General features: G+C 49.2%; 1 protein-coding gene across 3 annotated transcripts in view; it reads left to right on the top strand.

Moving 5' to 3' along the window:
• Positions 1–10,584, top strand: part of Mapre3 (microtubule associated protein RP/EB family member 3) — a 50,081-nt gene extending 39,497 nt beyond the window's left edge. For 2 of the 3 annotated variants that reach the window (XM_028782926.1, XM_028782927.1), the window contains exons 2-7: positions 6,265–6,392; positions 7,006–7,151; positions 7,701–7,902; positions 9,102–9,256; positions 9,343–9,495; positions 9,656–10,584. In XM_028782926.1, the coding sequence (XP_028638759.1) occupies positions 6,272–6,392; positions 7,006–7,151; positions 7,701–7,902; positions 9,102–9,256; positions 9,343–9,495; positions 9,656–9,724 (846 nt within the window). In that variant the 5' untranslated portion in view covers positions 6,265–6,271 and the 3' untranslated portion in view covers positions 9,725–10,584. The remainder of the gene's footprint in view (positions 1–6,264; positions 6,393–7,005; positions 7,152–7,700; positions 7,903–9,101; positions 9,257–9,342; positions 9,496–9,655) is intronic. The other variant, XM_028782928.1, reaches the window with a different exon arrangement.
• The last annotated feature ends 1,879 nt before the right edge of the window (positions 10,585–12,463 follow it).

The following is a 12,463-nucleotide window of genomic DNA, read 5'->3' as shown; positions in this document are numbered from 1 at the left end:
TGGGCCTGATGGTGCACACCTTTGATCCCAGTACTTGGGAGGCAGAGAGGCAGGTGAATCTCTGTGAGTTCAAAGCCAGCCTGATCAACAGAGCCATCTGGGATTATATAGTGAGATTTTGTCTCAAAAACAGCAGCAAAAGGCAGATATATGGGAAACCAGGAATCGGGAATGGATCATGTCAGAGGTCCGGACAGTTATCCCCAGGCAGTAGGGCAGAGAACACGGCAGTTTTGAGGTGTCTTCTAAACTACTGTTAGAATCTCTGAAAACCGACTGTGTGCAGGCTGCTGGCTCTGAAGTGGATGCTCTTTGACTCTTGTCTTCCCAGTAATACCGGCGGCGACATTTAGCAAATCCTGAGCACCAGGCTTTGCCTGTGCTCTGTGCTTTGTACATACCTAGCTCGCTTAGCCCTCACCAGCTCCCTCCGGTGGAAGCAACACTGCACGTTTCATAACTATGGAGAAGGAAGGCCTGAAATAGAACATGGAAGAGTCAGGATTGGAGTCCAGGTGCTCTGACTAGAGAGCCAAGCTCTTTCAAAAATTTTGGAGCTGACATGGTGCCGTGTCAGTAGTACCAAACTGTGGGGTTAGAAACTGTGTGTAGTTCATAGCTACACTGAGAGATTGAGGGCTGGGACCTGCAGAGAGAATTCTCCAGAGCAAAGCTGAATGTAGGGAAAATCCCTAGAGATCGGAAACAATTGGAGTCTTTGAGACGTGTGTGGAAGGTATATATCCATTGAAGATTTTGAAACAGAAAGCCAAAATGAACTGTAGTTAGGATAGTGGTAAGGCGATTAAGGACTAGACTAAGAGATCTCAGAGGTATTTAGACATAGTGCCTTTGCGATGTATAACTGGAGCTGCTGGCACAGAGCTACCACGGAGTGAGTCCCTGAGGAGGAACCAGGGTCTATAGAAACCCTTCTTTAAAAGAATTATTTATTTGGAGGTGGGGACACACATGGGCATGTGCACACTACAGCACATCTTTGGAAGTCAGAGGACAACTTAGAGTCTGTTCTTTCCTGCCACCATGTGGACAAACAAACTTAGGTTATCAGGCATGGCAGCCATTTTACTCACTGAACTACCTCACCAGTCCTCTAGGAACCCCTTCTGACCATGAGATATCAAGAATTGCTCTTGGTGGCTGTTTTTGGGGTCTCAGCCAGCAGAATAACCAGCAGCTCCACCTCCCACCAGAACTGTGGGCACCCTCTCCTTGCCAGTGACATCCCCCAGGCCCTGGGGACCCTGCCTCAGGCAATGATCTAGCACTAAGTCATAGATTATACCTCCTAGTGACCTTCTTTCTGACTCTAGATCTAGTAGCAGGAGTCAAGACCCTGAAAAGCAGATTTTTCCCAAGACCACATGTTGATCTAACCCTAGAGTTCCTAGCTAACCTGGAAGGAAACGCACCATAACCCAATCAGGAGATATTTCTCCTGATAGTCACCTTGTGACAAGAATGGCGGTAGAGAGATGAGGACAGAGTTCAAGAGCCTGTGGTTATGGCCCCTGGAGGTTGCCTACCACCCTCAAAAGGGAGAGAAAGAGCTCTCTTTTTCTGAGAAGTGTGGAGCATTCAAAGTGTCTGCATACATTTAACATGTGGCTTTAGGAGAGGCTAGGTTCAGCCCAGAATGTGACTGTGACCCATGCTTAGGCCACTCCAGCTGACCTAGCTCTGAGGCGACAGGTATCCTGCTCTACCCGCTTCCAGATCTGGGTGGAAATTGGCTTTCTTTTGGGGGAAAAGATGCTCAGATTCATTCCCCCACCCCACCCCCAACCCCTGTCCTCTCTTTTTTTTTCTGAGGCAGTTCAAGGACCTGAGTGCCACCTGCTGGCATGTCTGTTTCCATGCACGGGGTCAGATGAGTCCTCTTGAACCAGGATGCAGCTAGCCAGGGCAAAGAGCACAGACACCTGCAAGAGTCACTCTAGTTCTGGTATTGTCTGCTCTTCCACAGAGGCCCCTGCGGGAGCAGGCATGACTGGTTACTCAGCCCTTAAAGGGACTGTTTGTTTGTTTTATCACTCTTTTCTAACAAGCTCTGTTGCCTCTTGAGGACCCTACATTCACATTCCTGACAAGTGTGGGAAATGCTCCCCCATCACTGGACACTGACAGTGTGGGAGATGTCAGACCAGGCTGCAGAGACATGGGCATTTCTCAAGTAGTCCTATAGTTCTTGGTCACTTCTGGGAGTAGGTGTGTCTTAAACTTCAGGGAAACTAGGGAGGAGGAGCTAACACTTTCCCTCAAGAGAGGTGGTAAAAAAGAAGACAGACAGACAGACAGATCCCACTATTCCAGCCTTTGATATTGCTCAGATGAAGGTTGTTCTACCTCAGAATCACCTTGGTTAAAAAAAAAATGTGGGATGGATGGATATAGAAACAAAGAGATAAGCTGGGCGGTGGTGGCGCACGCCTTTAATCCCAGCACTTGGGAGGCAGAGGCAGGGGATTTCTGAGTTCGAGGCCAGCCTGGTCTACAGAGTGAGTTCCAGGACAGCCAGGGCTACCAAAAAAAACCCATCCTTAAAAAACAAACCCAAAAAAAAAAAAAAAAAAAGAAAGAAAGAAAGAAACAAAGAGATAGCTAATTTGTATATATAACAGACATGCACATACGTGCTTGGCTTCTCCTGATGAGGAGCCCTGAAACACATGGAATGGGCCTAACCCACAAGCAGGTCTGGTTCCACAGAAGCTCAAGGCCTCTCTCAGGCTAGAAGACCCTTTAAGGTCATAGACTGAGGAATAGGGTATAGGACCATTGTCCCTGTTTGTCTTGAATAATCAGCCTTTGAAAGTCTTACCTATTACACAGAATAAAATCCATAATTTGACTGAAGAATTACCTGGGCAGTTAAGAATTGAACCACCTGCCGGACAATGGTGGCACACGCCTTTAATCCCAGCACTTGGGAGGCAGAGGCAGGCGGATTTCTGAGTTCAAGGCCAGCCTGGTCTACAGAGTGAGTTCCAGGACAGCCAGGGCTACACAGAGAAACCCTGTCTCGAAACAAACAAACAAACAAACAAACAGAAAAAGAATTGAACCACCCCAGAAGTCCCAACCCTTTTGGGCCTATCAGAGTGTCAGGGGACCTAGAACCATCCTTCCCCATGAGCCTTGAGACAAAACAGCCTCAGGGACCTCCTGAAGAAACAAGTCATACATAACAAAGGCTCCTTCTTGACCGCCACCAGATAGCTTATGCCCACTACACCCAGCCCAACAGAACACACAGGCCTTTCAGAATCTGGCCAGCCTCACACTTAGGTCCGTTCAGTCCACCTATCTATGAGCTGCGTGCCTCTCTCTTGACTCCCTGTAGCCACACATCAGGGACATTTGATTCTACCGTTTACGCTTCTCTCCCCCATAAAATGGTAGACTCATTGAGTACAGACAGGCTTTTAACCCTCACAGTCCATATAACATATAGACATAAAATGCCATCCTTGACTCTCCCTTTCTGCCTCCTGAAAAGCTTAGTGTCTGCCAGTACTGTTTGCTGCCCCTGCTGGTGCTTCAGGGACGTCCTTAGAGACCCAGCAAGGCCAGTCTTCACTGTTCCCTCCCACCATCATAACCATTACTGCTCACCAAGAACTAGCGTGGAATCCACAGGTAAATCACACAGCCTGGCCACTGAAGAGCCCAGTCAAGTAGAAGGAATGGGCACACTGACAATTTTGTGAGTGCAAGGACGCCATTGTAAGCTTCGCCCAGGGTGCCATCGTGAGCTTCTAAGACAGTTCTCTGTAGAGGATGCTGATGCCAGACACAGGACTAGAGCTGGGGACCCAAACCAGAAAGTGACAGAAGACAATAAGAAAAGGGTGTAAGGTGTCACTCAGTCCTTCAGCAACTTTCCGAAGTGACAGGCCTGGAAACCCCATGCTTCCTAACACCTCCTTACAAGGGAGGCAGGCACATAAACATCTCAGTGGTGAGTTTGGGGGTCAAGTACAGGGCAGCTGGCTCAAACATTGACAAAATTATCCTGGGAAACATCTGAAGTTGCCAGGTCCTTGGTCTTTAGAAAATCCCAAGATAACAATTTTTGTTTTTCTTGGCTTCTGGGCCCTGCCTGAGCTCCCTTCCCCAGACAGTGAAGGATGGGGCTTATTTTTAAAAGGGGGAAGAACTAGGAATAAATAAAAGGATTTTTTTTAGAGGTTTTTATGCCAAAAGAAAAACCCATTTAAGTTAAAAGTGTACATCATGAGGTCCCGTTAGATGGAGAGGTGCTTCAAGTCAAGGATGGAGGCCTGAGGAGAGCCGGCCCAGCCAACTGGGCTGAGAGGACTTGTCACCTCAGCCTCACCTAGTCAAATTCTGATTCAGCAGGTCTCTTGAGAGAAGAGTATGTCTCTCGGTTTAATGTGCAGTGCTGCAGGAAGGAAGGCAATGCTGGGTCATGTGCTACCATATCTGGAGTTTTATGTAGTGCTGCAGATAGAACCCAGGGCTACATGTGTGCTAGGCAAACATTCCTAACTGAGCTATATCTCTAGCTCTGGGGAGTATGTTAGTGGATCCCCTTTCTACCACGTGTAAACAGAGTCTCCCCAACCTCACCACTCACTAAGTTCTGCCAGCTAGGAGCCAGAGGCATCTCTACTTACCCTGTCTCTGGCAGTGTGTTGCCAATCCCGAAGCCCATTCACTTACTGTTCCACAGGTTCTCAGTATGTCAACCCTGGCCCCACAGCACTGGCGCTCGCCCTTGCATATTACTGCAGATCAAGTTGTGGGTGGTTATATGGAAAGTGACAATGGCTGCCTATGGGGTACTAGGGATTGGGACAGTATAGTCTTCCTTCACAAAGACACTGCACATTAAACCTAGAAAAATAGCTGTTCCCTTTTTTCTTAGTGATGGCAAAGCACAGTTGATGCTGACCTCTGTGTGGGATGGTAGATAGCCGAGTGCTCATGCCTGCCTCCTGGGGATGGGTGAATGTCTCTCCTCAGCATCAGCTGTATGAGTGGAGGAATATTTTGGCCCAAGGATTGGGGGGAAAAAACTTCAGAATTCTCAAGTGATCTGTGCAAAACATCCTAGCCTTTAAATATTAAGCACTGACTCATAGGTGTTTCCAACATTACCACTAACAACCAGTTCAAATTTGAGAGGCAAATACATCCAAGGGTGCCTTTACTACTGCCGGCTTCAAGTTGGAGTGCAGGTGTTCAGGCCTGCTGTTAGATAAATTCAAGACTATTGGAATGGGTTTGGGAGGTGGACTGGAAGCTTCATGGAAGTTCTCGGTAGCTGTGGCTACCAGAAACCATGAGGAAGTTGGAGGGAGGGAAGAAAGGCCCTGTCACAGAGGAGGGAGAGCTGAGGGACAAGGAGGAGTACAGGGCAATAGCAGAAGACAGAGCTGAGGAGCTAGGATGACCTCACAAGTCCATAACGAGAGCAACCCGGAGCTAGCGGTTAGAGTCTCTGCAATATACGTGCTGAAGGATGTTTTATGAGACAGTTCTGGAAAAAAAAATAATGTAGTTGCCTTTGGGTCATCCAGCAGACCACAGGCCATGGGAATAGGGAGCGTAAAAGCAGAGACGAAAAGGTTGGCTGGCTTTAGAACAGAATCTGGCCAGATTACTGTCTGTTTAAAATCTTCCAGTGACTTCACATTGACTAAATAGAATTTCCCCAGGGTAAGCAAAACTCTTCTAGATCTGTCCCTGCTAGTCTCATTGCATCATGCCTCAACACAGAAACCTATGCCCCAGGGCTTAACAACTCGGGGTTCTTGAGATGAGCCTTTTCTCTTGCCAGTTCTTGGGCTAATGTGCCCCTTCACTCCGTTCTTTGGTATGTCCATAAAATCTCTACTCTTCTTAGGTGCCAGTCTCTCTGCTCTGAAGTTACAACCTTGCCAAGCCAAGGAGACTGTACCTTTTGTTTTCCCTCTGTGGACTTCATGCAGTCCTCAACTGCTGATCTCACTGTGCTGAGACCTGCCTGTCTCCTGAAGCAGACACTTAACTTTGAATCACACGCCTGCTCTTAGAGCATGCCGAGGTACCACAGACCGTCAGCTGCTAGTGCCTGCCTGGGTGTCAGAGATGCTAGTAAATATGTCTAAGGAGTGAACTCAAGCCCATTCACTACATGAAAGGCAAGACTGGTATAAGGGGAATGCTTCCCATGTCCCCAGGAGCCATTCCACTCAAAGTCCTCATGCTGACATCACCTCTTTTCTTTCTTTGCAGCTGGGGTATGGCCGTCAATGTGTACTCCACTTCTGTGACCAGTGAAAATCTGAGTCGCCATGATATGCTTGCATGGGTCAATGACTCTCTGCACCTCAATTATACCAAGATCGAACAACTCTGTTCAGGTAGGAGGCTGGAACAGGGAGTGGTGCAAGGGAGAAGACAGAAAGGCTCACGTGGCTTGTAATTAACAGGAAGAGGATAAGCCATGATACTTAGACCACTTAGAGCTGAAATCAGGGAACAGAGGCTGGAGAAGTGGAAAAGAGGTGGGGCCTTCCTGAGTGACTAGAGCCAGGACAGACAGTAAAGACATGAGTTAACAATATGGGGTCCCATGAAGCCACTATGGGTCCCAGCTCTCTGTTCTTGTCTGCTGCAGCCCTTGTGGGTGTCAGTTTTCCCATCCAGACAGATGTCTGCTATCACCTGTCTGTCAGTGCTTGGAATGGGACTGGTACATGGTTTGGATCACTAAGTAGTCATTTGGGGGGTGGGCATTTAGCTCAGTGATAAAGTACTACTCCATATTTTCAGGGCCCTGGGTTTAATCCTTAGTACCACCAAAAGGTAAATACACAAATATTAATCATAGTTGGTCTTGTAAAGGCAAGGGGAATCTAATCATATCTAATATCACAGTGGGGCTGGCCCTAACTCTAGTACCAGGCTTTGGAAAGTAGACCAGCAGGAGTCTGGGGTGGTAGCTGTACCTTCATCAGCTATGCATCTTCACAGGGGCAGCCTACTGCCAGTTCATGGACATGCTCTTCCCTGGCTGCGTGCACTTGAGGAAGGTCAAGTTCCAGGCCAAACTAGAACATGAATACATCCACAACTTCAAGGTGCTGCAAGCAGCTTTCAAGAAGATGGGTGTTGACAAAGTAGGTGTCTGTACCCCTGGGGTCCATGAGGAGCTGTGTTTCCCTAGGGAAGAAGATGACCCACCAGCCAGGGTGACAAGGGCTCCTTGGTTCATCCTGTCACATGTCTTTCTACCCCTGACACCCCAAAGGGAATGCTGTCCACCCAGCTCAAGACACAGTGAATGCACTTCCCCTCACATCCCACTGCAGCCACACTCCCTTCCCTGTCTCCTCTGGGGACCCGCCCCACTCCAGATGTGGAGGTTGTATATATTACCCCTGCTATATATCAGCTCATTATCCTGCCTGAGTGCGTCCTGAGTCTCCAGTTCACATACAGGGGAGGTCACCTGCCACACGATATTTTCCTGTGCCTGTAGGAAAGGAATGTCCCTGAGTCTCTGGTGGGGCTGCCAGTCTGTTTGTCTACTTTGGTGCCATGGGAGGGGGTGCAGATGGAGAAAGTAGACGACGCTGAGGCTTAGGGGTTGGCTTTGCTGTGCTCACAGCGGAAGGCAGTCCTACACAGCAGGTGTTAAAATGGTCTGCTTATGTGGTCTATTTCAGATCATTCCCGTAGAGAAATTAGTGAAAGGAAAATTCCAAGATAATTTTGAGTTTATTCAGTGGTTTAAGAAATTCTTTGACGCAAACTATGATGGAAAGGATTACAACCCTCTGCTGGCGCGTCAGGGCCAGGACGTAGCACCACCTCCTAACCCAGGTGATCAGATCTTCAACAAATCCAAGAAACTCATTGGCACAGCAGGTAACATGCCCAAGCTGGTGGAGGGAGTTTGGGGGGCTGGGCCGGCAGGGCTATCCAGCCAGGAGTGCCCCCCGGGCCACCGGCCCAGCCCTGCCAGCCTGGAGGAGACTGTTATCACGGAGTTCAGATGACATCACCTGCTGCTTACCTAGATGGGGAATCCCATTTGGGGGTGAGAGGGCATCAAAAGTTGTTCTAAAAGGAGAGCCACCTGCACCAGTCATGGTAGCAGCTTGCTGAGACCCAGTATGCTGTTGAATAACATGAGCTAGCTTGTTTGCCTCAAGCTGGATGGGGCCTGGCTCCTCTATCCAGATCCATTGGGCTGCACGCCTGGAGCCAGTGCCCAAGCCCCTTGTGTATATCTGCCCACTGGATATCCAAAAGCAGGAGTTTGCCGAGCTTGATCCTGCCTTCCTCTATTCCAAAAGCTAGTGCCTTGCTGGGTTGCTAGGAGCCATGACAGAAGCAGTAAGGCCTGTGGTGACAGCAATGACAGAAGCAGTAAGGCCTGTGGTGACAGCAAGGTTGTGGGGAGGAAGAGGGGAGCAGCCCCACCCGCATCTGACCCGTCATAGCAGAGCCACCTCCTCTGTTTGCGCTGCTGTCCTGCCTGGGCCTGTCCCCACTGAACTGCTTGCTTTGCATTAGAAGCAGCCGCTGTCTAGGGAAGTGCAGTCGCTAAAGAGTAAGCAGCCCCAGCATGCAGGCTTTGCTAGAGGAGGAGCCTGAGCCCTCCTCCACTGCGGAAGATACCAGTCCAGCCCAGCAGAGGGAAACAGAGCCCAAACTGAGAGAGTGCTGGTGGGGTGGGGCTGAGTTTCACTGAGGGTGGCTTTGGCTTCTGCTAGGACAGACTGCATCAACTGCTCTCCTGGGTCTCATCTGTCAGTTCAGAAGGCCCTGAACCCTCCCAGCCTCCACTTCATCAAATTCACCATCCCAGTCTCTGCAGCCCTCCCCCAGGCCAGCTTTCTTCAAGTCTCAGTATTGAGAGCACCTTTCCCTTAGTTTCCTGTGGCACTTATGCTCCCAGGCTTGCCAAAGGGCTGTACAGTTGCTATAGTGTCACGTGTGGCCAAGGCCGGAGGCCTCCATGTAGATGCTCTTCCTGTGGGAGAGTGCCTGCCTGTTGCATGGTCCTCACCCGAGGCTGTCATATGCCGTGTCACTTCATCTGACTCTTGTCCTCTGGACAGTTCCACAGAGGACGTCCCCCACAGGACCCAAGAACATGCAGACCTCTGGACGACTCAGCAATGTGGCTCCACCCTGCATCCTCCGGAAGAATCCCCCCTCAGCCCGAAACGGTGGCCATGAGGCTGATGCCCAGATTCTTGAGCTCAACCAGCAGGTGAGTAGCATGGGGAAGGGTAGTTGACATGGGGACAAGAGGACGGCAGGAACATCTGGCATCAACATTTTTTTGTGCCTGAGCAGCTGCTGGACTTGAAGCTGACCGTAGATGGGCTGGAGAAAGAACGAGATTTCTATTTCAGCAAATTGCGAGACATTGAGCTGATCTGCCAGGAACATGAGAGTGAGAACAGCCCTGTCATCTCGGGCATCATTGGCATTCTCTATGCCACAGAGGTGAGCCTCCCTTCTTCTCCCTCCCACTACTCTGCTAAGACTAGAGAACAGGCTAGACGTCCTGAACCAGTGGCTACTCAGCCCTTGTTTCTAGGCTGAGTGTGAACTTGATCCTTCACCTTGGCCAGCTGGCTTAACACCCCCCCCTCCTCGATTCCAGGAGGGATTTGCACCCCCTGAGGATGATGAGATTGAAGAACACCAACAAGAAGACCAGGACGAGTACTAAGGGAGGCGCCAGCCCTGACTGACTGCGGCTTCCCTGCCCACCCTCACTCTGCCCACCCCACATTATAGTCCTTTCCTTTCAGCCAGTCAGCCAGCTGGGTGCTTTGTGTCAGTGCCACAGCATTAGGGAGCCGGACGAGTGGGGATGGGGGGGTGGGCAGATGAGAGGACAAGGCCTTGTCTGGGTCCCCCAAGTGGCACTGGCCCAGGGGACGTCCAGAACCCTGTCCACTCCCCACTCCTATTTATTTCCGTTGTTTCTATGCTGTGTTGGCCAACACTTTCCAGGGTGCCACTGTCACCCACAAGCCAGCCACCTGCTCCCCGACAGCCAGCAGCTGTATATTTGACAAAGTCATTGGTATATTTTTACTTACTGGATTGTCCTTGCACTTTACCTGTTCTTTTCCAGGGCTGACAGCAGGGTTTGGGGCAGTCTTTCTGGCTTGGCTCCCCTTCCCTAGAGCCGAGACTGGGGCAGGACTCACCAATTCTTATTTATTTTGTCTTTTGACTTCTCTCTCAGTAGTTGAGGGAAAGGCTGAAATGAGGAAGGGGAAGGGAAGCTGAGGAGGCAGTGCTTCGCGAGGGATCAGGGAGAGAGAAGGGAGCATGCAAGGGGCAGACATGACCTCCAGGCACTGGGCTCCCCCACCAAGGCCCCTGCCCCAGCACCGAAGCCCAGCACTGCCCCAGGCTTCCCTATTCACTTCTTCCTGCAGCCTAGTTGTACCACACAGACTCTGCCTGGCCCCCACTGTCTGTCTGTCTCCCATTCTCCCACCTCCCCACCTTTGCCCCTTGGGCACCAGCCTGCATATATGTTCACTTTTATTTAAATAAATTTGTGTGGTAAAAGTCCTTGCCATGTTTTCCTCGACTGACCCACAGCAGGGAATCAGAACATATCACCTCTGTCTTTTCTAAGAGGACAGTCATGCAGCACAGGCTTGCATTATCAGAAGCCACCACTGACACTAGGCTCTGACCTAGACCAACTCCCAAGACTGAGAACTGTTTGTGAGGCAGTATTATGTAGATTTTTCTGGGGGATGGAAGAGTGTCCCCCAAAATGGGATGGTACCAACAGTCCAAAACCTGACTCGTTCAAGTTTGTCTTGGTGAGTAACAAGAGTTTATTAGGGATGAGTTACAGGCCATTGGATGATGAAAACACCTCTCTAAAAGACCCCTACCAAGCTGGTTTATACAGCTCTTATTAGAGTCTAGGGCAGAACGGAGGTGAACCTGAGCTAGTGTTAAAGCCCCAGACTCAGGCAGCATAAGGCGCAGAAAATACTAGACATTGAGAAAATTGTGTTTATATGTACTCAGTGCTTGCCCTTCCCGGAACAGAGCCAGTTCCTGCAAACGTTGTCCAGTTGAAGTCATGGATGATATAAAGGATGGCTTGTCTTGCTGCAATCTGGTGCACCAAATGGTGGCTTACTGAAAGACAGTTGTAGGATTTGAAGTGTTCTCACCATAATAGGGGATCCTCAGGAGGAGGGATGAAGTCTGGAGCTGCGACTGTAAGGAAGGCAGCCCAGAAAGTGACTGTGGGGTGATTGGGGGGCGGTTCTTGGCCAAGAGATGTTTTGTTGCAGTCTCATTCAGGCTGGTCTGCATGATAACCCTCTACCCTTGTCAGCGCTGTTAGTAATCTGTTAAACTCCATCAGCAGGCCTGCTGCCCAGAGAACAGCCGTGTCTCCATGCTTCCTCTTTTCCTTTTTCTTACTATTTTCGCGTATGTGTGCATGTGTGAAAACCAGAGCAAATACCTGAGCACTCAGTTTATACTCCAGTCCCCAAGTGGGTTGTTCTGTAGAGCAAGATGTAATGGGAGGGATGATGTTGTTGGTTATTTAATAACTACTTGTTATTGTGACCCCAGCCAGCCACCCAATAACCAACCCAGAGTCTTATTAATGTAGTGCAACTATTGGGTGATTACCCTTCAACTATTTTTCTACACTAGACTGGCTGTTTCCAAGATGCACTTCCCATGTTCCTTGCTGTTTGAGCCTTATCCAGCCTTTTTCTTTTTTCTTTTTTTTTTATTTTTTTAATATTTATTTGTTTATTATTTATATGAGCAAACTGTAGGTATCTTCAGACATACTAAGCATCAGATCCCATTACAGATGGTTGTGAGCCACCATGTGGTTGCTGGGAATTGAACTCAGGACCTCTGGAAATGCAGTCAGTGCTCTTAACCCTGAGCCATCTCTCCAGCTCCCCCCCTTTTTTTTTTAATTTATTTTTTTGCCTCATCAGCCTGTCCTCGGGTGCACTTCTAGGCCTGGTTCATCCCATCTAATGGTGACCTCTTTAATTTGGGGAGCTTGGTTTAAACAACAAAGGCCAGTGTATGTGAGGATGCACTCCTCTGGAGAGCAACCAGATCTTGGGGTTCAGTATTTAGCATTTGTATACATAGCAGCACCAGACCAACCCCAGAGACAGGAATCAGATACACTTCTGGAGTGCATTTGTCCAGAAGAAATGATAGCCAAGGCATGGAACTCAGCAGTGATCAAGAATGCTGAAGTGGCCGTGGGCCCCTTGGAATCATCTAGACCAGGGGTTCTCAGCCTTTCACAGGGGTGGCCTAAGACCATTGGAAAATACAGAGATTTAAATGACAAGTCATAACAGTAGCAAAATCACAGTTATGAAGTAGCAACGAAAATAATTTTATGTTTGGGGTCACTGCAACCTAAGAAATGTATTAAAGG

This window comes from Grammomys surdaster, unplaced genomic scaffold (genome assembly GCF_004785775.1).
Source record: "Grammomys surdaster isolate TR1022 unplaced genomic scaffold, NIH_TR_1.0 946, whole genome shotgun sequence".
Taxonomy (NCBI): domain Eukaryota; kingdom Metazoa; phylum Chordata; class Mammalia; order Rodentia; family Muridae; genus Grammomys; species Grammomys surdaster.
The sequence above is the reverse complement of the archived record's forward strand: the minus strand, read 5'-3'. Positions and strand labels throughout refer to the sequence as shown.